This window comes from Hypanus sabinus (genome assembly GCF_030144855.1).
Source record: "Hypanus sabinus isolate sHypSab1 chromosome 24 unlocalized genomic scaffold, sHypSab1.hap1 SUPER_24_unloc_4, whole genome shotgun sequence".
NCBI classification, from domain to species: Eukaryota; Metazoa; Chordata; class Chondrichthyes; order Myliobatiformes; family Dasyatidae; genus Hypanus; species Hypanus sabinus.
Window position 1 is genome coordinate 32,740 of NW_026778947.1, and position 25,198 is coordinate 57,937.

Here is a 25,198-nt window from a genome sequence, read left to right on the forward strand (position 1 = left end):
CTCTCTGTGATATATACACTGTCTCTCTCTCTGTGACATGTACACTGTCTCTCTCTCACACAGTGACATGTACACTGTCTCTCTCTCTCTCTCAGTGATATGTACACTGTCTGTCTCTCAGTGACATGTACACTGTCTCTCTCTCTCTCTCTCTCAGTGACATGTACACTGTCTCTCTCTCTCTCTCTCTCTCTCTCTCTCAGTGATATGTACACTGTCTCTCAGTGACATGTACACTGTCTCTCTCAGTGATATGTACACTGTCTCTCTGATATATACACTGTCTCTCTCACACAGTGACATGTACACTGTCTCTCTCTCTCTCTCTCTCACACAGTGACATGTACACTGTCTCTCTCTCTCTCAGTGACATGTACACTGTCTCTCTCTCACACAGTGACATGTACACTGTCTGTCTGTCTCTCTCTCTCTCTCAGTGACATGTACACTGTCTCTCTCTCTCTCAGTGATATGTACACCGTCTCTTTCTCAGTGATATGTACACTGTCTCTTTCTTAGTGATATGTACACTGTCTCTCTCAGTGACATGTACACTGTCTGTCTGTCTCTCTCTCTCTCTCAGTGACATGTACACTGTCTCTCTCTCACAGTGACATGTACACTGTCTCTCTCTCTCTCTCAGTGATATGTACACTGTCTCTCTCTCAGTGATATGTACACTGTCTCTCTCTCTCTCAGTGATATGTACACTGTCTGTCTCTCTCCCTCTCACAGTGACATGTACACTGTCTCTCTCTCAGTGACATGTACACTGTCTCTCTCCCTCTCACAGTGACATGTACACTGTCTCTCTCTCTCTCTCTCTCAGTGATATGTACACTGTCTGTCTCTCTCTCTCTCAGTGACATGTACACTGTCTCTCTCCCTCTCACAGTGACATGTACACTGTCTCTCTCTCTCTCTCTCTCAGTGATATGTACACTGTCTGTCTCTCTCTCTCTCACAGTGATATGTACACTGTCTCTCTCTCTCTGTGATATATACACTGTCTCTCTCTCACAGTGACATGTACACTGTCTCTCTCTCTCTGTGATATGTACACTGTCTGTCTCTCTCTCAGTGATATGTACACCGTCTCTCAGTGATATGTACACTGTCTCTCTCAGTGATATGTACACCGTCTCTCTCACAGTGACATGTACACTGTCTCTCTCTCTCTCAGTGATATGTACACCGTCTCTCTCAGTGATATGTACACTGTCTCTCTCAGTGATATGTACACTGTCTGTCTCTCTCTCTCTCACAGTGACATGTACACTGTCTCTCTCTCTCACACAGTGACATGTACACTGTCTGTGTGTGTCTCTCTCTCACACAGTGACATGTACACTGTCTGTGTGTGTCTCTCTCTCACAGTGACATGTACACTGTCTCTCTCTCTCACAGTGACATGTACACTGTCTCTCTCTCTCTCTCACAGTGACATGTACACTGTCTCTCTCTCTCTCACACAGTGACATGTACACTCTCTCTCTCTCACAGTGATATGTACACTGTCTCTCTCTCTCTCTCTCTCACAGTGATATGTACACTGTCTCTCTCTCACAGTGATATGTACAGTCTCTCTCTCTCTCTCTCACAGTGATATGTACACTGTCTGTCTCTCTCTCACTGATATGTACACTGTCTCTCTCTCACTGATATGTACACTGTCTCTCTCTCTCACTGATATGTACACTGTCTCTCTCTCAGTGATATGTACACTGTCTCTCTCTCTCTCAGTGACATGTACACTGTCTCTCTCTCAGTGATATGTACACTGTCTCTCTCTCTCTCAGTGACATGTACAGTCTGTCTCTCTCTCTCTCAGTGATATGTACACTGTCTGTCTCTCTCTCTCTGTGATATGTACACTGTCTGTCTCTCACAGTGATATGTACACCGTCTCTCTCTCAGTGATATGTACACTGTGTCTCTCTGTGATATGTACACTGTCTGTCTCTCACAGTGATATGTACACCGTCTCTCTCTCAGTGATATGTACACTGTCTCTCTCTCTCAGTGATATGTACACTGTCTCTCTCTCTCAGTGATATGTACACTGTCTCTCTCAGTGATATGTACACCGTCTCTCTCTCTCAGTGATATGTACACCGTCTCTCTCTCAGTGATATGTACACTGTCTCTCTCTCTCTCTGTGATATGTACACCGTCTCTCTCTCAGTGATATGTACACCGTCTCTCTCTCAGTGATATGTACACTGTCTCTCTCTCTCTCTGTGATATGTACACCGTCTCTCTCTCAGTGATATGTACACCGTCTCTCTCTCAGTGATATGTACACCGTCTCTCTCAGTGATATGTACTCTGTCTCTCTCAGTGACGTACACTGTCTCTCTCTCTCTCAGTGATATGTACACTGTCTGTCTCAGTGATATGTACACTGTCTCTCTCTCTCAGTGATATGTACACTGTCTGTCTCTCAGTGATATGTACACTGTCTGTCTCTGTGATATATACACTGTCTCTCTCTCAGTGACATGTACACTCTCTCTCTCATACAGTGACATGTACACTGTCTCTCTCTCTCAGTGATATGTACACTGTCTCTCTCTCTCAGTGATATGTACACCGTCTCTCTCTCAGTGATATGTACACCGTCTCTCTCTCAGTGATATGTACACCGTCTCTCTCAGTGATATGTACACTGTCTCTCTCAGTGACGTACACTGTCTCTCTCTCTCAGTGATATGTACACCGTCTCTCTCTCAGTGATATGTACACCGTCTCTCTCTCAGTGATATGTACACTGTCTCTCTCTCTCAGTGATATGTACACTGTCTCTCTCTCTCTCAGTGATATGTACACCGTCTCTCTCTCAGTGATATGTACACTGTCTCTCTCTCTCAGTGATATGTACACTGTCTCTCTCTCTCTCAGTGATATGTACACTGTCTCTCTCAGTGATATGTACACCGTCTCTCTCTCAGTGATATGTACACCGTCTCTCTCTCAGTGATATGTACACCGTCTCTCTCAGTGATATGTACACTGTCTCTCTCAGTGACGTACACTGTCTCTCTCTCTCTCAGTGATATGTACACTGTCTCTCTCAGTGATATGTACACTGTCTCTCTCTCTCAGTGATATGTACACTGTCTCTCTCAGTGATATGTACACTGTCTCTCTCTCTCTCACACAGTGATATATACACTGTCTCTCTCTCAGTGACATGTACACTCTCTCTCTCATACAGTGACATGTACACCGTCTCTCTCTCAGTGATATGTACACTGTCTCCCTCAGTGATATGTACACTGTCTCTCTCAGTGATATGTACACTGTCTCTCTCTCTCAGTGATATGTACACTGTCTCCCTCAGTGATATGTACACTGTCTCTCTCAGTGATATGTACACTGTCTCTCTCTCTCAGTGATATGTACACTGTCTCTCTCTCTCAGTGATATGTACACCGTCTCTCTCAGTGATATGTACACTGTCTCTCTCAGTGATATGTACACCGTCTCTCTCAGTGATATGTACACCGTCTCTCTCAGTGATATGTACACTGTCTCTCTCAGTGATATGTACACTGTCTCTCTCAGTGATATGTACACTGTCTCTCTCTCTCAGTGATATGTACACCGTCTCTCTCAGTGATATGTACACTGTCTCTCTCAGTGATATGTACACTGTCTGTGTGTCTCTCTCTCAGTGATATGTACACTGTCTGTCTCTCTCTCTCAGTGATATGTACACCGTCTCTCTCTCAGTGATATGTACACTGTCTCTCTCTCACAGTGATATGTACACCGTCTCTCTCTCAGTGATATGTACACTGTCTCTCTCTCTCAGTGACATGTACACTGTCTCTCTCTCTCACAGTGATATGTACACTGTCTCTCTCTCTCAGTGATATGTACACTGTCTCTCTCTCAGTGATATGTACACCGTCTCTCTCTCTCTCAGTGATATGTACACCGTCTCTCTCTCAGTGATATGTACACCGTCTCTCTCTCACAGTGATATGTACACTGTCTCTCTCAGTGATATGTACACTGTCTCTCTCAGTGATATGTACACTGTCTCTCTCAGTGATATGTACACTGTCTCTCTCAGTGACATGTACACTGTCTGTGTGTCTCTCTCTCAGTGATATGTACACTGTCTCTCTCTCTCAGTGACATGTACACTGTCTCTCTCTCAGTGATATGTACACCGTCTCTCTCAGTGATATGTACACTGTCTCTCTCTCTCAGTGATATGTACACTGTCTCTCTCTCTCAGTGATATGTACACCGTCTCTCTCTCAGTGATATGTACACCGTCTCTCTCAGTGATATGTACACTGTCTCTCTCTCTCAGTGATATGTACACTGTCTGTCTCTCACAGTGATATGTACACTGTCTCTCTCTCAGTGATAAGTACACTCTCTCTCTCTCTCTGACATGTACACTGTCTCTCTCTCTCTCTCTCTCTCTCTCAGTGATATGTACACTGTCTGTCTCTCACAGTGATATGTACACTGCCTCTCTCAGTGACATGTACACTGTCTCTCTCTCTCTCAGTGATATGTACACTGTCTCTCTCTCTCTCAGTGACATGTACACTGTCTGTGTGTCTCTCTCTCTGTGACATGTACACTGCCTCTCTCAGTGACATGTACACTGTCTGTCTGTGTGTCTCTCTCTCTCAGTGACATGTACACGGCCTCTCTCTCTCTCTCACACACACAGAGTGACACAGTCCCGCTCTCCCTCCCTCCCTGTGCCTCTCCTCCTCTCACCTGCTCCTCCAGGTCCCTCACTTCCCTCAGAATGGTTCCGCTCTCCTCGATGGTCCGGATCAGGTGGCTGCAGTTCTGGAGGGGACGGGATGGCAGTGGTCGGTCAGACAGGGCTTTACACCTCCTCCCACGATCCCCAAGCCCCTCGGGCTCCCGGCTCCCTCCCTAACCCGTCCCAGCCCGGACCGCGCTCCCCGTACTCCATGCGGTTCTGGAAAGGGATGGTACAGCAGTTGTGGGCCAAGCCAGGACCATAACCCCCCCACACCCCCCTGAACAGCTCTCCCCTCCACCCCCTTCCCCCCATCATGGACCGGAACGCACTCCCTGTACCTCGTGCAGCGCAGCCAGGTACTTGTACGCCTTACGCACAACTTCATCCTTCTTGGCATCCTGGAAGGAGAGAAGGGGTAAATCAGCGGCCACAGTGCCTGTACCTAACTCAACACTCAAAAAGGGTGGGGTTTCACCCAAAAATCAACTTTATTCACAATCATGTAACTAGCATTCAGTAATATAGACCCGGCTGTCATGGTAACACAGTGGTTAGGGTGATGCCGTCACAGAACCTGTGACCTGGGTTCAAACCCCGCCATCGAGTGGAAGGAGTTTGTACGTTCGCAAGATTCCTCCGGCCTCCTTCCACAGGCCAAACACTTGCAAGCTGTGGGCAGTCCAGAAGCACAGCCGCACTCGAGTGCACACCCTCGGGCCGATAACTACAACACCTTCCATTCACTGTGTACGCGTGATAATCTTTCAAAACTCTGCAGTCAGTCGATGGGACGAGCTGCCAGAGGAAGTAGTTGAGGCAGGTACGGGAACAACGGGAAGTCACCTCGAGAGGCACATCCTCCAAGCGGACCGCAGCCTTGTCGCAGGGTCTGGAGGCCTGTGTGCTTCAATGACCCGGAGAGCTAAGATGGCCGCAGTCAGGGCTTTATGCTTTGGCTCGTGCCGAACTACAGGCCAGACCAAGAGTGGTCCGCCAGGTCTAGGCTGGCTGGCTGTTAGAGAAACAGCGATGAAGAACCCTTCTGCATCCGAGTGGCCATGGGCCTTCATCGTTGCCCCCAACGCCAGCGGCCACACACGTGAACAGAGCCAAGGTGCCAATCAGAGGACCGACAGCACTCGGTTACGAAAACAGAAAACAAATACATAGTTACAAGTAAAAATATAGCCCAAGTCCCAGAGAAACCCTTGCCCTCTCACCGAGCCTTGCATGTTTTCTTTCTTCTGCGTGCCAAGCTGATCAGCTGACAGCTCTTCAGCTCAGATGATCAGGATTCCCACTTGCCCACGTTTGGCCTGTACGCTCTGAACAGAGCAGGACAGCACAGTGCGGCCCTTCTGCCCAACCGTTGTAAACCTACTCCACGATCAATCTAACCCATTTCGCCCTCCATTTTCCTATCATCCACGTGCTGATGGCTTAAATGCCCCTAACGTATCAGTGTCAACCACCACCCTTGGCAGCACAGCCACCACTCTGTAAAAACCACCTCTGAAATACCCCTGGCACCACGTTCCATGAACCTACCACTCTGTATAAAGAACGCTGACATTCCCTACATAAAATTATACCCTCCTCCCTCGAATTAGCCATTTTCACACTGGAAAATAACTTTTAAAGGGCAGCACATTAGTGTAGTGTTAGCACAATGCTTTACAGAGCCAGTGACCCAAGCTCAGTTCTCTCTGCTGTCTGTCAGGAGTTTGCACGTTTTCCTGTCACCGCGCGGGTTTCCTCCCGCGGTCCACAGACATATGGGTTTGGGCAAGCTGGTGCTGGCAGCATGGTGACCCAGCACATCCTCGGACTGTGTTGGTTGTTGGCACAAATGATGCATTTCACTGTATGTTTCAAATAAAACTAATCTTAAAATAATTTAATCTTTTACCATTTAAATAATCATCTGGCCTTCTATTTTCTTTGCAAAGTGGATGACCTTGCATTTACCAACGTTGCATTTCATCCGCCAGATCCTTGCCCGTTCCCTTAACCTATCTATATCTCCCTGCAGAACCCACACGGTGCTTTTCCACTCAACTTAGTGTCGTCGGCAAGCCTCAATACGCTACACTCAGACCCTTTACCCGGTGCTGAAGGCACGTAGTCCAGACCACAGCTACCGCTCCCCGCCACCCTCACACTACGGGAGGCACAGCACGATCCCGCACTTCGTACCTTGAAGACCAGCTCATCCGTCACAGCAAAGGTGCGCTCCAGCTTCCCTGATAAACTGTTGACCTCCTTCTGCGAGTCCTTGGTGTCGGACAGGATCTGGACAACGCACAATCGGGAATCAGAACCCGGTCTACCACTGACGCGTCGTGAAATTTGTCGCTTTGCGGCAGCAGTAGAGCGCAAAAAAGAACCCGATAAATTACAATTACAAGATAAACGAGGACACAACAGTGAGATGCTGTTCACGGACAGATCAGAAGAAGCCATTCCTAAAACACTACTACCCTCGGGCAGGAGCCTCAGGACGCACACCACCAGGTTCAGGAACAGTTGTAACCCCTCAACCATCAGGCTCCTGAACCGGCGTGAATAACTTTACTCTCCCCAGCGCTGAACTGATTCCACAACCTGCAGACTCGCTCTCAGGGACTCGACATGCTCTCAATGTTATTTATTTTTTATTTGTTGTGTTCTGCACCATGATCACTTACAGGTCTTTACTTATAGTTTTTCATGGTTGTTAGAGGGGAAAAGCTCCCATTACCTTTTCAAATGCTCCCAATGGCGTGCACCTCAAACAGCCTCTGACAACCAAGCCCAGCTCCTGGCCTTCACCTGTGGCTTAGCTGCTAAGCCCGACAGGGCTGACAGGAAAAGGGCAGTCTGGCACCCTAAGACAAGTCACTTCGTCAGCGCGGTTGGCAGCTCACCAATGTCAACGATCGGGATGACAATGTGCTTAACTGGATCGGCACAATTTGCGGATGACACCAAGATTAGGGGTGTAGTGGACAGCGAGTAGGGCTATCATGGCTCGCAGTGGGGCCTGGACCAGCTGGAAAAATGGGCTGACAAATGGCAGGTGGAATTTGATGCAGACGAGTGTGGGGTGCTGCATTTTGGGAGGACCTGACACAGTGAACAGTGAGGAATGAGGAGTGTGGTAGGACAAAGCGATCTGGGTATACAGGTCTACTAGCTTTAGGCACATGAGCCTGAAGCAGAGTACTGAACACAGGAGATGGGCTGTTATGCTGAATTTGTGTAAGACATGGCTGAGTCCTAATTCGTAGTATTGTGTGCAGTTTTGGTCACCTACCTACAGGAAAGATGCCAATAAGATTGGAAGAATGCAGAGAAAGTTTACAAGGAGGTTGCTGGGTATGGAGGACCTGTGTTATACGGAAAGACTGAATAGGTCAGGACTTTATTCCTTAGAATGTAGGAGATTTGATAGGGTATACAAAATTATTAGGGGGATAGAGATGGTAAATGCAAGGAGGCTTTTTCAAGTGAGATTGGATGGGACTACAACCAGAGGTCATGGGTTAAGGGTAAAAGGTGAGAAGTTTAAGGGGAACTTCTTTACTCAGGGTTGTGTGAGTGGAACAAGCTGCCAGCATGTGGCTCAAGTTCAGCATTTAGGAGAAGTTTGGATGGCAGAGGTATGGAGGGAAATGGTCCCGGTGCAGGCCATTGGAAGCAGGCAGATTAAATGGTTTCAGCATGGACAAGATGGGCCAAAGAGGCTGTTTCTGTGCTGTATGATTCTGATCTAAGTTTAACAAATTTCACGTCACATGCTGGTGATAATAAATCTGGTCTGAAAGCTCTTCTGTCTCGAAGCCACACCCAGACATGGAGAAAATTCCGGGGCTGGAGTCCGACATTGAGTTCAATGCTGACGGGCAACTCCTGGTACCAAACAGTATCGGTCTCTGCTGTTTGTTTTCAGCTGCGAGGAGAGGGGGAACCCGCTACATGGGCAACGGCTAACCCTCCCTAGCGAACAGCCCAGGCTTGCACACCTAGACAGATAGAACACAACACCATCGTCCACCCTGACCAACGGAGGCCTGGGATTTTTCAAAAATTCTGTCCGATTTCTTTACCTTAAACACCTGTAGGAAAATGAATCAAGGTATATCAAAGTTTATGGTGACATATATACTTTGATAATACATTTACTCTGAACATTGAGAGTGTATCTTCAGGCTTTTGTATCTCCTTCCTGAACCAATAAGAAGACATCATCATTATGGGTCGTGTCATGACATCATCATTATGGGTCATGTCATGACATCATCATTATGGGTTGTGTCATGACATCATCATTATGGGTCGTGTCATGACATCATCATTATGTACCGTGTCACATTGATGTGGGTGATCATGGTCTGTCGCCATGACTGTTCTTGGCAAATTTTCCTACCGAACTGGTTTACCGTTGCCTTCTCCTGCCAGTGTCTTCCTGCCAGTGGTGACCCCAGCCATTATCAATACTCTTCAGGGACTGTCTGCCTGGTGTCAGTGGTCACGTAACCAGGACTTGTGATCTGCGCCAGCTGCTCAGAGAACCATCCACCATGGCACCGTGCCCCAGGGTGACCTGCAGGCTAATGGAGGGAAGGAGTGCCTCGCACCTCCTTTGGTAGAGGTGTACCTCCGCCCTGCCACCCGAGTGAGAAGACAGCATGTCTCAAAAGAAATGGGGAGGATTCCTCATGTTGGATGCTGTTTTCTTGAATGACTTCTTAAAAAGATATTCCCAATGGCTGGGAGTGTTGTCTGCTGTCAGACTCGTCCCGAGGCAGGGCCACAACCCCTCACAAGCTACACCTGGTAGCAATGAAACGCTTAACCAGAGAGTGGTGGGCTCTCTGGTAGGACAGGGAGGGAGGGAGAGCTCAGTCTGAGGCACTGGGGGAGTGGAGTGAAGCCCATCGCCTCTCTGAGTGGGAGGGGGGAAACAGAGACACACCGGGAAGCCAGGCCGCAGCCCCCGCCACCACCCTGAGGGCTGGAGGAGAGTGAGTCTAACGCTCAGACGCCAGACCAGACACAGTAGTGACTAAGAGTTGCCCTCCTCCTCCACGACGCCAGCTGACCCCTCCCTCACACCCCGTGCCCCCACCTTGCAGATTTCCTCCTTCTGCTTCTTGATGTTGCTGACGATCTCCAGGATTCGTTGGGTGTAGGCAGAACGGCCTACTTCCCGGGGCAGGTTCCCCAACTCCGTCACCTGGGGAGGAGCCAAGACAGACCCTCAGAACTCCTCTCCAGAGCCCCCACTGCCCCTCCCCTCCCTCCTCAGCATCCCTACTTCCCGGGGCAGGTTCCCCAACTCCGTCACCTGGGGAGGAGCCAAGACAGACCCTCAGAACTCCTCTCCAGAGCCCCCACTGCCCCTCCCCTCCCTCCTCGCCGCCCCTCTCGTGGCACCCCCTCCCTCCTCAGCATCCCTACTTCCCGGGGCAGGTTCCCCAACTCCGTCACCTGGGGAGGAGCCAAGACAGACCCTCAGAACTCCTCTCCAGAGCCCCCACTGCCCCTCCCCTCCCTCCTCGCCGCCCCTCTCGTGGCACCCCCTCCCTCCTCAGCATCCCTACTTCCCGGGGCAGGTTCCCCAACTCCGTCACCTGGGGAGGAGCCAAGACAGACCCTCAGAACTCCTCTCCAGAGCCCCCACTGCCCCTCCCCTCCCTCCTCGCCGCCCCTCTCGTGGCACCCCCTCCCTCCTCAGCATCCCTACTTCCCGGGGCAGGTTCCCCAACTCCGTCACCTGGGGAGGAGCCAAGACAGACCCTCAGAACTCCTCTCCAGAGCCCCCACTGCCCCTCCCCTCCCTCCTCGCCGCCCCTCTCGTGGCACCCCCCCCCCCACCGCCGCCCGTCCCACAGGCCTCACCAGTTGCCTGTACAAGACCTCCTTCCTCTTGGCCTCCTCTGCTGAAGTCTTTATCTTCTCCCGGAGAGCCTTGATCTCCTCGAGCTTCCGCGTGGACTCGTGCTGTCCGGGAGGGGAGGCACAGGAGTGAGGAGGAGCGAGAACCCTCACGGAGGGCTGAGGAGGGGGGGGTGTATTTGATGCAATCTACCTGCATTTTATCAACGTCGTCGTGAACTTATTGCCCCCCACCCCCGCCATCAGGCAGGAGATACGGAAGCCCGGAGGCTCATACAATCAGGCTCAAGGACAGTTTCCAGCCCACTGCTACAAGGCTATTGACCAGTCCCTACTACGATAAGATGGACTCTTCACTCTGCTCTCACTTCTACCTCAATGCCTCACCCCAGTCAGTCCATGCGCCAATAACAATCCAATTTAAGTTCAAATTGAACTCTATTCTCAAAGCACGTACGTGACACCGTATGCAGCTCTGAGATTCATTTTCATCTGGGCATATTCAGCAAATCTATAGAATAGTTACCACAACAGAACCGTAAAGGGGTTTTGCAAATGAAGTTGGCTGTTGGCCTGACAGTGACCTGGAATGACACAGAGCGGAGAGCTCAGTGAGGAGTGGAATTTAATCCTGAGACACACAGGAACAAAGATGGGGAGGTGCCCGAGCGCTGTGAAGGATTGGGGGGGGGGGGGTGTGGTGGAAGGGGGCTGTACATGGGAGGCTTTGAGTACACAGTCACAGATCCTCAAATGCCGATAAAGAGGCAGATGGAATACTTCCTCCGTACTCCAAAGCTGAGGGGAGATTGTGCCAGGACCTGACCCAAGCAGAGGTGCTTAAAGTGTCCTTAGCAACGGGTGAGGTGCCAGAGGATTGGAGAATTCTTCTGTTGTTGAAGAAAGGCTCTGAGAATAAGCCAGGAAATTATAGGCTGGTGAGCCTGACATCAGTAGAGTAAGCTAATACAAGTGTTCGTCTAGTGATCTGAAGGTCGCGAGTTCGAGCCTTGGCTGAGGCTGCGTGTGTGTCCTTGAGCAAGGCACTTAACCACAGGTTGCTCTGCGATGACACCGGTGCCAAGCTGTATGGGTCCTAATGCCCTTCCCTTGGACAACATCGGTGGTGTGGAGAGGGGAGACTTGCAGCTTGGGCAACTGCCGGTCTTCCTTGCCCAGGCTTGTGCCCTGGGAACTTTCCAAGGCGCAAATCCATGGCCTATCGAGACTAACGGAGGCCTACAAGCTAATGCAAGGTATTCTGAGGGATTGGATCTATGAGTATAGACAGGGACATGATTAGGGGTAACCAGCATGGCCTTGTGCCTAACCAATCGTGTCTAAAGGTCGTGTCTAACCAACCTTACAGAGCCTTTCGATAAGTTACCAGGAAAGAAGATGGAGGCAAGACAGTGGATGTTGTCTACATGGACTTTAGCAAGGCCTTTGACCTTTGCTTGGAATTACAGTTTCGGTAGCAAATTGGATTACACATGGGCTTTGCAGGAGCCAGAGAGTGGTAGCAGATGGTTGCCTCTCTGACTGAAGGCCTGAGACTAGTGGAGTGTCGCAGAGATCGGTGCTGGGACAGCGAGGAAGACCCGAGTTTATGGCTGAAAAACGGCAAACGGAGTTTAATGGAGGCAACTGCGAGCGGTTGCACCTTTGGGGAACAAACCAGGATAGATCTTACACAGTGAATGGTAGGGCACTGAGGAGCGTGGTAGGACAGAGGGATCTGGAAATACGGGTCCATAATTTCTTAAAAGTGGCATCACAGGGAGATCAGCTTTTGGCACATTGGCCTTCATAAACCAATATACTGAGTACAGGAGGCGGGATGTTTGTTGAAGTTGTACAAGACATTGGTGAGGTCCAATTTGGAGTATTGTGCACAGTTTTAGTCACTGACCTACAGGAAAGAGGTCAATAAAGTTGAAAGAGTGCGGAGAAAGTTTACAAGGATGTTGCCGGGACTGGAGGATCTGAGTTACAGGGAAAGGTTGGATAGGTTTGGACTTCATTCCCTGGATTGACAGGAGCTTTGATTGAGGTGTACAGAATTATGAGGGGTATAGACAGAGGAAATGTAAGCAGGCTTTTTCCATTGGAACTATGGGTCCAGGGTGAAAGGGGAACATGAGGGGAAAATCCTTCACTCAGAGGGTGGGGAGAGCTGCCCGTGGAAGTGACCAATGCAGGTTTGATTTCAACATTTAAGAAAACTTTGGACAAGTACATGGTGGAGGTTGACGAAGGAAGACCACACTAGCGTGGACTAGATGAGCTGAAATGCCCTACGGATTCTGGGAGGCACAGGAAGTCAGACTTGCACCCAGGTAAAGGGAAGCAAAACCAAGGGCGCAGAGGTTTAAGGAGCGAGGTGAGAGTCTTAGAGGATTTGAAGGGGGAAGCTTATTGGAACATTCCACTAGGGTTGATAATGTACGCGTCTACACACTTCATTTAAGATGCATTTAAACCGACTCTTAAATAGGCAGCCCCTAGAAAGGAACAGTTATAAACTTTTCTTTAAACACAAAGGGATGGTTTTAGGAATAGAGTGTTGTCAAAGGTCAGATTAGGGTTTAGGATCAGGGATGTGGGGGAGTTAGAGATCAGATTAGGGTTTAGGGACAAGGGTGTGGGGAATTACAGGTCAGATTAGGGTTTAGGGACAGGGATGTGGGGAGTTACAGGTCAGATAGAGTTTAGGGACAGCGGTGGGGGGAGTTAGAAGTCAGATTAGGGTTTAGGGACAGGGGTGTGGGGAGTTACAGGTCAGATAGAGTTTAGGGACAGGGATGTGGGGAGTTAGAGGTCAGATTAGGGTTTAGGGACAGGGATCTGGGGAGTTAGAGGTCAGATTAGGGTTTAGGGACAGGGGTGTGGGGAGTTAGAGGTCAGATTAGGGTTTAGGGACAGGGGTGTGGGGAGTTAGGGGTCAGATTAGGGTTTAGGGACAGGGGTGTGGGGAGTTAGGGGTCAGATTAGGGTTTAGGGACAGGGGTGTGGGGAGTTAGAGGTCAGATTAGGGTTTAGGGACTGGGATGTGGGGAGTTAGAGGTCAGATTAGGGTTTAGGGACGGGTGTGGGGAGTTAGGGGTCAGATTAGGGTTTAGGGACAGGGGTGTGGGGAGTTAGGGGTCAGATTAGGGTTTAGGGACAGGGGTGTGGGGAGTTAGAGGTCAGATTAGGGTTTAGGGACAGGGATGAGGGGAGTTAGAGGTCAGATTAGGGTTTAGGGACGGATGTGGGGAATTACAGGTCAGATTAGGGTTTAGGGACAGGGGTGTGGGGAGTTAGAGGTCAGATTAGGGTTTAGGGACAGGGATGTGGGGAATTACAGGTCAGATTAGGGTTTAGGGACAGGGATGTGGGGAGTTAGAGGTCAGATTAGGGTTTAGGGACAGGGATGTGGGGAGTTAGGGGTCAGATTAGGGTTTAGGGACAGGGGTGTGGGGAGTTAGGGGTCAGATTAGGGTTTAGGGACAAGGATATGGGGAGTTAGAGGTCAGATTAGGGTTTAGGGACAGGGATGTGGGGAGTTAGAGGTCAGATTAGGGTTTAGGGACAGGGGTGTGGGGAGTTAGGGGTCAGATTAGGGTTTAGGGACAAGGATATGGGGAGTTAGAGGTCAGATTAGGGTTTAGGGACAGGGATATGGGGAGTTAGAGGTCAGATTAGGGTTTAGGGACGGATGTGGGGAATTAGAGGTCAGATTAGGGTTTAGGGACAGCGGTGGGGGGAGTTAGAAGTCAGATTAGGGTTTAGGGACAGGGGTGTGGGGAGTTAGGGGTCAGATTAGGGTTTAGGGACAGGGGTGTGGGGAGTTAGGGGTCAGATTAGGGTTTAGGGACAGGGATGTGGGGAGTTAGAGGTCAGATTAGGGTTTAGGGACAGGGGTGTGGGGAGTTAGGGGTCAGATTAGGGTTTAGGGACAGGGGTGTGGGGAGTTACAAGCCAGATTAGGGTTTAGGGACAGGGATGTGGGGGAGTTACAGGCCAGATTAGGGTTTAGGGACAGGGGTGTGGGGAGTTAGAGGTCAGATTAGGGTTTAGGGACAGGGGTGTGGGGAGTTACAGGTCAGATTAGGGTTTAGGGACAGGGGTGTGGGGAGTTACAGGTCAGATTAGGGTTTAGGGACAGGGGTGTGGGGAGTTACAGGCCAGATTAGGGTTTAGGATCAGGGACGTGGGGGAGTTACAGGTCAGATTAGGGTTTAGGGACAGGGGTGTGGGGAGTTACAGGCCAGATTAGGGTTTAGGGACAGGGGTGTGGGGAGTTAGGGGTCAGATTAGGGTTTAGGGACAAGGATATGGGGAGTTAGAGGTCAGATTAGGGTTTAGGGACAGGGATGTGGGGAGTTAGAGGTCAGATTAGGGTTTAGGGACAGGGGTGTGGGGAGTTAGGGGTCAGATTAGGGTTTAGGGACAAGGATATGGGGAGTTAGAGGTCAGATTAGGGTTTAGGGACAGGGATATGGGGAGTTAGAGGTCAGATTAGGGTTTAGGGACGGATGTGGGGAATTAGAGGTCAGATTAGGGTTTAGGGACAGCGGTGGGGGGAGTTAGAAGTCAGATTAGGGTTTAGGGACAGCGGTGGGGGGAGTTAGAAGTCAGATTAGGGTTTAGGGACAGGGGTGTGGGGAGTTAGGGGTCAGATTAGGGTTTAGGGACAGGGGTGTGGGGAGTTAGGGGTCAGATTAGGGTTTAGGGACAGGGATGTGGGGAGTTAGAGGTCAGATTAGGGTTTAGGGACAGGGGTGTGGGGAGTTAGGGGTCAGATTAGGGTTTAGCGACAGGGGTGTGGGGAGTTACAGGCCAGATTAGGGTTTAGGGACAGGGGTGTGGGGAGTTACAGGCCAGATTAGGGTTTAGGGACAGGGATGTGGGGGAGTTACAGGCCAGATTAGGGTTTAGGGACAGGGGTGTGGGGAGTTAGAGGTCAGATTAGGGTTTAGGGACAGGGGTGTGGGGAGTTACAGGTCAGATTAGGGTTTAGGGACAGGGGTGTGGGGAGTTAGGGGTCAGATTAGGGTTTAGGGACAGGGATGTGGGGAGTTAGAGGTCAGATTAGGGTTTAGGGACAGGGATGTGGGGAGTTAGAGGTCAGATTAGGGTTTAGGATCAGGGACATGGGGGAGTTACAGGCCAGATTAGGGTTTAGGATCAGGGACGTGGGGGAGTTACAGGTCAGATTAGGGTTTAGGGACAGGGATGTGGGGGAGTTACAGGCCAGATTAGGGTTTAGGATCAGGGACGTGGGGGGAGTTACAGGTCAGGGTTAGGGTTTAGGATCAGGGACGTGGGGGGAGTTACAGGCCAGATTAGGGTTTAGGGACAGGGATGTGGGGAGTTAGAGGTCAGATTAGGGTTTAGGGACAGGGATGTGGGGAGTTAGAGGTCAGATTAGGGTTTAGGGACAGCGGTGTGGGGAGTTAGAGGTCAGATTAGGGTTTAGGGACAGGGGTGTGGGGAGTTAGAGGTCAGATTAGGGTTTAGGGACAGGGATGTGGGGAGTTAGGGGTCAGATTAGGGTTTAGGGACAGGGGTGTGGGGAGTTACAGGTCAGATTAGGGTTTAGGATCAGGGACGTGGGGGAGTTACAGGCCAGATTAGGGTTTAGGATCAGGGACGTGGGGGAGTTACAGGTCAGATTAGGGTTTAGGGACAGGGACGTGGGGGAGTTACAGGCCAGATTAGGGTTTAGGATCAGGGACGTGGGGGAGTTACAGGTCAGATTAGGGTTTAGGGACAGGGGTGCGGGGAGTTACAGGTCAGATTAGGGTTTAGGGACAGGGGTGTGGGGAGTTACAGGTCAGATTAGGGTTTAGGGACAGGGGTGTGGGGAGTTACAGGTCAGATTAGGGTTTAGGGACAGGGGTGTGGGGAGTTACAGGCCAGATTAGGGTTTAGGATCAGGGACGTGGGGGAGTTACAGGTCAGATTAGGGTTTAGGGACAGGGGTGTGGGGAGTTACAGGCCAGATTAGGGTTTAGGGACAGGGGTGTGGGGAGTTACAGGTCAGGGTTAGGGTTTAGGATCAGGGACGTGGGGGAGTTACAGGTCAGATTAGGGTTTAGGATCAGGGACGTGGGGGAGTTACAGGTCAGTTTAGGGTTTAGGGACAGGGGTGTGGGGAGTTACAGGCCAGATTAGGGTTTAGGGACAGGGGTGTGGGGAGTTACAGGTCAGGGTTAGGGTTTAGGATCAGGGACGTGGGGGAGTTACAGGTCAGATTAGGGTTTAGGATCAGGGACGTGGGGGAGTTACAGGCCAGATTAGGGTTTAGGGACAGGGACATGGGGGAGTTACAGGCCAGATTAGGGTTTAGGGACAGGGACGTGGGGGAGTTACAGGTCAGATTAGGGTTTAGGGACAGGGACGTGGGGGAGTTAGAGGTCAGATTAGGGTTTAGGGACAGGGGTGTGGGGAGTTAGAGGTCAGATTAGGGTTTAGGGACAGGGATGTGGGGAGTTAGAGGTCAGATTAGGGTTTAGGGACAGGGACGTGGGGGAGTTACAGGTCAGATTAGGGTTTAGGGACAGGGGTGTGGGGAGTTACAGGCCAGATTAGGGTTTAGGGACAGGGGTGTGGGGAGTTACAGGTCAGGGTTAGGGTTTAGGATCAGGGACGTGGGGGAGTTACAGGTCAGATTAGGGTTTAGGATCAGGGACGTGGGGGAGTTACAGGCCAGATTAGGGTTTAGGGACAGGGACGTGGGGGAGTTACAGGCCAGATTAGGGTTTAGGGACAGGGACGTGGGGGAGTTACAGGTCAGATTAGGGTTTAGGGACAGGGACGTGGGGGAGTTAGAGGTCAGATCAGGGTTTAGGGACAGGGGTGTGGGGAGTTAGAGGTCAGATTAGGGTTTAGGGACAGGGGTGTGGGGAGTTAGAGGTCAGATTAGGGTTTAGGGACAGGGGTGTGGGGAGTTAGAGGTCAGATTAGGGTTTAGGATCAGGGATGTGGGGAGTTACAGGTCAGGGTTAGGGTTTAGGATCAGGGACGTGGGGAGTTAGGGGCCAGATTAGGGTTTAGGGACAGGGATGAGGGGAGTTACAGGCCAGACTAGGGTTTAGGATCAGGGACGTGGGGGAGTTAGAGGTCAGATTAGGGTTTAGGGACAGGGGTGTGGGGAGTTAGAGGTCAGATTAGGGTTTAGGGACAGGGTGTGGGGAGTTAGAGGTCAGATTAGGGTTTAGGGACAGGGACGTGGGGGAGTTACAGGTCAGGGTTAGGGTTTAGGATCAGGGACGTGGGGGAGTTACAGGTCAGATTAGGGTTTAGGGACAGGGACGTGGGGGAGTTACAGGTCAGGCCTCTGCTCCGTGTTCAAAAGGCCACCAAGCAATGTGGCCATCTGCATTAGGGTTGCTAGGCGTTCTTGTAAACAGGAGACACGAGGGCTGGTCAGCTGCCACGACCGGAGTTCATCCTGCGAGATCTGGACATTGGCTAAGTCCAGGGGCCGATACCTGTAAATCGAAGGCTGTTGGCCAAAGCCTGGACACCGAAGAGCCGCTCTGGAGTTGGAGGACTGTTTGTGTAGGTGGGTGAGTGAGAGGGCAGAACGAGGCTCGTTATGCTGTTGTGAACATTGTGTCAAGTTGGTGCTGGAACGTGTGGCTCCAGCACATGCCCCCACTAGGCTACAGTGCGGAATAAAACCAACCAACAAGCTGTGATTTAACTCTAGGCTAATCACAGGACAATTAACCCACCAACTTGGACTGTGAAAGCAAACAGGAGTTTCAGGATGAAACCCACAAGAACACACAAATTGTTTCCAGACAGTATCCAGGTCGCTGGTACTGTAGTACATTGTGAGAACAATGTACTGGGTTGCTGGTACTGTATTACATTGTGAGAACAATGTACTGGGTTGCTGGTACTGTATTACATTGTGAGAACAATGTACCGGGTCGCTGGTACTGTAGTACATTGTGAGAACAATGTACCGGGTTGCTGGTACTGTATTACATTGTGAGAACAATGTACCGGGTTGCTGGTACTGTAATACATTGTGAGAACAATGTACCGGGTTGCTGGTACTGTATTACATTGTGAGAACAATGTACCGGGTTGCTGGTACTGTAATACATTGTGAGAACAATGTACTGGGTTGCTGGTACTGTAATACATTGTGAGAACAATGTACCGGGTCGCTGGTACTGTAATACATTGTGAGAACAATGTACCGGGTTGCTGGTACTGTAATACATTGTGAGAACAATGTACCGGGTTGCTGGTACTGTAGCACATTGTGAGAACAATGTACCGGGTTGCTGGTACTGTAATACATTGTGAGAACAATGTACTGGGTTGCTGGTACTGTAATACATTGTGAGAACAATGTACCGGGTCGCTGGTACTGTATTACATTGTGAGAACAATGTACCGGGTTGCTGGTACTGTAATACATTGTGAGAACAATGTACCGGGTTGCTGGTACTGTAGCACATTGTGAGAACAATGTACTGGGTTGCTGGTACTGTAATACATTGTGAGAACAATGTACCGGGTCGCTGGTACTGTAATACATTGTGAGAACAATGTACCGGGTTGCTGGTACTGTATTACATTGTGAGAACAATGTACCGGGTTGCTGGTACTGTAATACATTGTGAGAACAATGTACCGGGTTGCTGGTACTGTATTACATTGTGAGAACAATGTACCGGGTTGCTGGTACTGTAATACATTGTGAGAACAATGTACCGGGTTGCTGGTACTGTAATACATTGTGAGAACAATGTACCGGGTTGCTGGTACTGTAATACATTGTGAGAACAATATACCGGGTTGCTGGTACTGTATTACATTGTGAGAACAATGTACCGGGTTGCTGGTACTGTAATACATTGTGAGAACAATGTACCGGGTTGCTGGTACTGTATTACATTGTGAGAACAATGTACTGGGTTGCTGGTACTGTAATACATTGTGGGAACTCATTCCAGACATACCCGGGTTGCTGATACTGTAAAACGTGCTACCATGTCACCTGTAATGTAGGCTGTGCTGGCTGCTAATGCAAAACACACATTTTGCTGAAGGTGTTGATGTATATATGATAAATCTGAATCTGGAAAACAGGAGCCAGGGGATTGAGTTCAAGAGCGTGAGGTAATTTTGCAGCTCTATAAAACCCTGGTTACAGCACACTGGGAGTATTATGTTGAATTCTGGTTGCCTCATTATAGGGAGGATGTGGAAGCTTTAGAGGGGGAGCAGAGGAGATTTACCAGGATGCAGCCTGGATTAGGCAGCACATCTTGTGTAGACACTGCACTGCATAAAGGTCTGAGGCACATGTATATATAGCTAGGGAGCCCAAGATTTTGCACAGTACTGTAGTAATTTTATGTATTGTACTGTACTGCTGCAGCAGCAAAATAACAACGCAATTTCATGAGTGATGATAAACCTGATTCTGATATGGGTCTCTATTGTAGACTGAGAGTGGGAAGGGGGCAGGGAGGGGGGAATTGTGGTTGGGAAAAGGGGAAAGGAGAGGAGTGGGAAGATTTACTCCCGCCAGATTTACAAACTCGCTCTCTGCTCCACGTTGCCAAGCGCAGTCTTTGGCAGCCCAGCTGTCTCTGTGCCCAGGACTCTGGCCCAGTACTGTAGGGCTTTCCTCTTTGGAGTGGAGGAGGGTGAGAGGTGACTTGATCGAGGTTTATAAAATGAGAGCTGCAGATCGAGGGGACAGCCAGAGACTTTCTTCAGGGTGGAAACAGCTAAGACGAGGGGCTGGATTTTAAGGTTATTGGAGGAAAGCATAAGGAATTATATATTTTTTAAATCAGAGAGTGCGTTGACTGGCCTGCCAGGGTACAGGCAGATACATTAGGAGCATTTAAGCAACTCTTAGACAGGCTCATAGATGACAGAAGCCTGGAGAGAGCTGTGAGAGGGAAGAGTTAGATTGAACTCAGAGCAGGTTAACGGACTGGCACAACATGGTGGGCCGAAGGGCCTGTAATGTTCTGTCTTATGGGTGGGGGGGCAGTGGGAAAGAGGCATTTCCCTCAGCAGAGGGACAGAAGAACACAGAGTGGTTGCTGGAGAGGGTTAGAGGGTTGTGCGTGGGGGGGAGGGGTAATGTTTCCCTCCCTCTCTAGAAGACAGTGGGGTCTGGAACTGCAGACCAGAAGGGGTGGGAGACAGCAACCTGTCCAGATTGAAAAGGGGGCACCTTCCGCACCGGCACCAACTTGACGGGCTGAAGGGCCTCACCGGCCCCAGCCGATGGTCCCCCGACCCCACATGACCTCACCTCTCGGCTGGTAGCGACTTCCCTCCGCTGGGTCCCGTCCAGGAGAGGGGAGCTGCTGGGTCCCATTGCCCCACACCCCTTTCAGGGGGGAAGCCACCGAGTCCCTGTGCCCCATTCCCCAGCCTCACCTCGCAGTTGGACTGGACTTCCTTCAGCTCTCGGAGTTGGGTGACCAGCGGTGCCCGATGCTTCTCCCATTGGTGGGCCAACTTGACGATTCGCTGAGCGCTGCCCTCGATCACGGCCTGGGGCAGGGAGGCAAACAGAGGGTGGGTGAGCCCCTGACCCCTTTGCTAATACCCCTCGGCGGGCCCATCACCCATCTCTCCCGTTGTCTGCCCACCCCTGCCCTCACCGTGAAGGATACAGTGCCCTGCGCACAGTGACTGATGGGGAAATCACTGTCTCAGACCCTCTGGGAAAGGAGGCACTGGGCCCAGCGACTCCCTCACACCCTCCTGGCTGAGGGGAGAACGCCTGCCCCTCAGAGAATAAGAGAGCCGCTAGATCCCGTCACCCAGCACCCGGGTCCCACTGCCCCGCACCTCACGGAGAGGGATTCCGCAGGGTCCCGTCACCCCTCCTCACCTGCAGTTTGCCCAGGTTGGTCTCGGCGTCGGGCAGCAGCTCCAGCGCCCTGCGCTTCACACCCACCAGATCCTCCTTCTGGGCCGCCGTCTGCTCCGCCTGACGTATCTCCTCCCGCACCTGGCGAGTGGGAGGGAGGGGGCTGGAGTTACACAGGAACCTTCCCGTCCCACCAGACCAACCATCTCCCCCCACCAACCCCAGAATACCCATCCCTTCCCACATCCGTCATTCAAACAAATCTCATCTGCCTGTACACAATCGGTGATTCAAATAAATCTCATCTGCCTATATACGATCCGTAATTCAAATAAATCTCATCTACCTATACACGATTGGTGATTCAATCAAATCTCATCTACCTATACACGATCCGTCATTCAAATAAATCTCATCTACCTATACACGATTGGTGATTCAATCAAATCTCATCTACCTATACACGAACCGTCATTCAAATAAATCTCATCTCCCTATACACGATTGGTGATTCAATCAAATCTCATCTACCTATACACGAACCGTCATTCAAATAAATCTCATCTACCTATACACGATTGGTGATTCAATCAAATCTCATCTACCTATACACGAACCGTCATTCAAATAAATCTCATCTACCTACACACGATTGGTGATTCAATCAAATCTCATCTCCCTATACACGAACCGTCATTCAAATAAATCTCATCTACCTATACACGATTGGTGATTCAATCAAATCTCATCTACCTATACACGATCCGTCATTCAAATAAATCTCATCTCCCTATACACGATCCGTCATTCAAATAAATCTCATCTCCCTATACACGATCCGTCATTCAATCAAATCTCATCTCCCTATACACTATCGGTGATTCAAATAAATCTCATCTGCCTATACACTATCCGTCATTCAAATAAATCTCATCTGCCTATACACGATCGGTGATTCAATCAAATCTCATCTACCTATACACGATCCGTCATTCAAATAAATCTCATCTACCTATACACGATTGGTGATTCAAATAAATCTCATCTCCCTATACACAATCGGTGATTCAAATAAATCTCATCTGCCTATACACTATCCGTCATTCAAATAAATCTCATCTCCCTATACACGATCCGTCATTCAAATAAATCTCATCTCCCTATACACGATCCGTCATTCAATCAAATCTCATCTCCCTATACACAATCGGTGATTCAAATAAATCTCATCTGCCTATACACTATCCGTCATTCAAATAAATCTCATCTACCTATACACGATTGGTGATTCAATCAAATCTCATCTACCTATACACGATCCGTCATTCAAATAAATCTCATCTCCCTATACACGATCCGTCATTCAATCAAATCTCATCTCCCTATACACAATCGGTGATTCAAATAAATCTCATCTCCCTATACACGATCCGTCATTCAATCAAATCTCATCACCCTATACACAATCGGTGATTCAAATAAATCTCATCTGCCTATACACTATCCGTCATTCAAATAAATCTCATCTACCTATACACGATTGGTGATTCAATCAAATCTCATCTCCCTATACACGATCCGTCATTCAAATAAATCTCATCTCCCTATACACGATCCGTCATTCAAATAAATCTCATCTCCCTATACACGATCCGTCATTCAATCAAATCTCATCTCCCTATACACGATCCGTCATTCAAATAAATCTCATCTCCCTATACACGATCCGTCATTCAAATAAATCTCATCTCCCTATACACGATCCGTCATTCAAATAAATCTCATCTCCCTATACACGATCCGTCATTCAAATAAATCTCATCTGTCTATACACCATCCGTCATTCAATCAAATCTCATCTCCCTATACACGATCCGTCATTCAAATAAATCTCATCTCCCTATACACGATCCGTCATTCAAATAAATCTCATCTACCTGTACACGATCCGTCATTCAAATAAATCTCATCTCCCTATACACGATCCGTCATTCAAATAAATCTCATCTACCTGTACACGATCCGTCATTCAAATAAATCTCATCTCCCTATACACGATCCGTCATTCAAATAAATCTCATCTCCCTATACACGATCCGTCATTCAAATAAATCTCATCTCCCTATACATGATCCGTCATTCAAATAAATCTCATCTCCCTATACACGATCCGTCATTCAAATAAATCTCATCTCCCTATACACGATCCGTCATTCAATCAAATCTCATCTCCCTATACACAATCGGTGATTCAAATAAATCTCATCTGTCTATACACGATCCGTCATTCAAATAAATCTCATCTACCTGTACACGATCCGTCATTCAAATAAATCTCATCTGTCTATACACGATTGGTGATTCAATCAAATCTCATCTGCCTATACACGATCCATCATTCAATCAAATCTCATCTACCTATACACAATCCGTCATTCAATCAAATCTCACCTACCTATACACGATCCGTCATTCAATCAAATCTCACCTACCTATACACGATCCGTCATTCAATCAAATCTCATCTCCCTGTACACGATCCGTCATTCAATCAAATCTCACCTGCCTATACACGATACCTCCGCACCCTGTTTGGAGAGGAGACTCTGAAATGTCGCCATTGTATCTGCCTTCACCACCACCCTGGCAGCAAATTCCAAGCCCCCATTGCTCTTTGTGTTAAAAAAAAAATCTGCTTCACTCATCATCGTTGAATTTACCCCCATCACCATAATATTATGTACTTGATGTTTATAACCTTGCGAAAGCAGATGTCGAGAGCACAGAATGGCCCCGTGATTGGGGGTGTAGTGGACAGTCTTGCAGAGTGATCTGGATCACATGGGCTGAAGAATGGCAGATTGAGTTTTGACCACAAGATTTTGGAGCAGAATTAGGCCATTTGGCCCATCGAGTCTGCTCCACAATTTCTTCACAGCTGATCCATTTCCCCCTCAGCCCCAATCTCCTCATTCTCCCCATACCCCTTCATGCCCTGACTAATCCGGAATCTATCAGCCCCTGCCTTAAATAAACCCCAATGACGGCCTCCACAGTCGTCTGTGGCAACGATTTCCACGCATTCACCACCCTCTGGCCAAAGAAATTCCTCATCTCCACTCTAAATGGACATCCCTCTATTCTGAGGCTGAGCCCTCCAATCTCATTCTCCCCCACCATAGGAAACATCCTCTGCACACCCATTCTACCTGGGCCTTTCAATAGTTTAATTAGGTTACAGATAGGTTAATGCAGGCAGCTGTGAGGGATGCACTTCGGGAGGGCATAACAGGGTAGATATTACACAGGGCACTGAGGAGCGCAGTAGAACAGAGGGTCTGGGAATGCAGGTCCGTAATTTCTTGGAAGTGGTGTCACAGGTAGATAGAAAGAAAAGTAAAAAAAGCTCTTGTCACATGGGCCTTCATAAATCCAAATACTGAGTACAGGGGTTGGGACATCATGTTGAAGTTGTATAAGACATCGGTGAGGCCTAACTTCGAGTATCATGCACGGTTTTGGTCTCCAACCTACAGGAAAGATGTCAATAAGATTGAAAGAGTGCGGAGACAAATTTACAAGGAAGTTGCCAGGACTTGAGGATCTGAGTGACAGGGAGAGGTTGAATAACTTCGAACTTTATTCCCTAGAGCGTAGGAGAATGAAGGGAGATTTGAAAGTGGTGTACAAAATAATGGGACAAATGCTGGCAACTGGGA

At 49.2% G+C, this 25,198-nt stretch overlaps 1 protein-coding gene across 4 annotated transcripts in view; it reads right to left on the bottom strand.

Moving 5' to 3' along the window:
* The window catches only part of ccdc22 (coiled-coil domain containing 22), a 54,295-nt gene that overhangs the window by 9,990 nt on the left and 19,107 nt on the right, over positions 1–25,198 (bottom strand). For all 4 annotated transcript variants that reach the window (XM_059957631.1, XM_059957629.1, XM_059957630.1 and 1 more), the window contains exons 10-16: positions 21,501–21,620; positions 21,041–21,157; positions 10,628–10,729; positions 9,855–9,962; positions 6,941–7,036; positions 5,083–5,142; positions 4,750–4,824 (exon numbers count right to left, since the gene is read on the bottom strand). In XM_059957631.1, the coding sequence (XP_059813614.1) occupies positions 4,750–4,824; positions 5,083–5,142; positions 6,941–7,036; positions 9,855–9,962; positions 10,628–10,729; positions 21,041–21,157; positions 21,501–21,620 (678 nt within the window). The remainder of the gene's footprint in view (positions 1–4,749; positions 4,825–5,082; positions 5,143–6,940; positions 7,037–9,854; positions 9,963–10,627; positions 10,730–21,040; positions 21,158–21,500; positions 21,621–25,198) is intronic.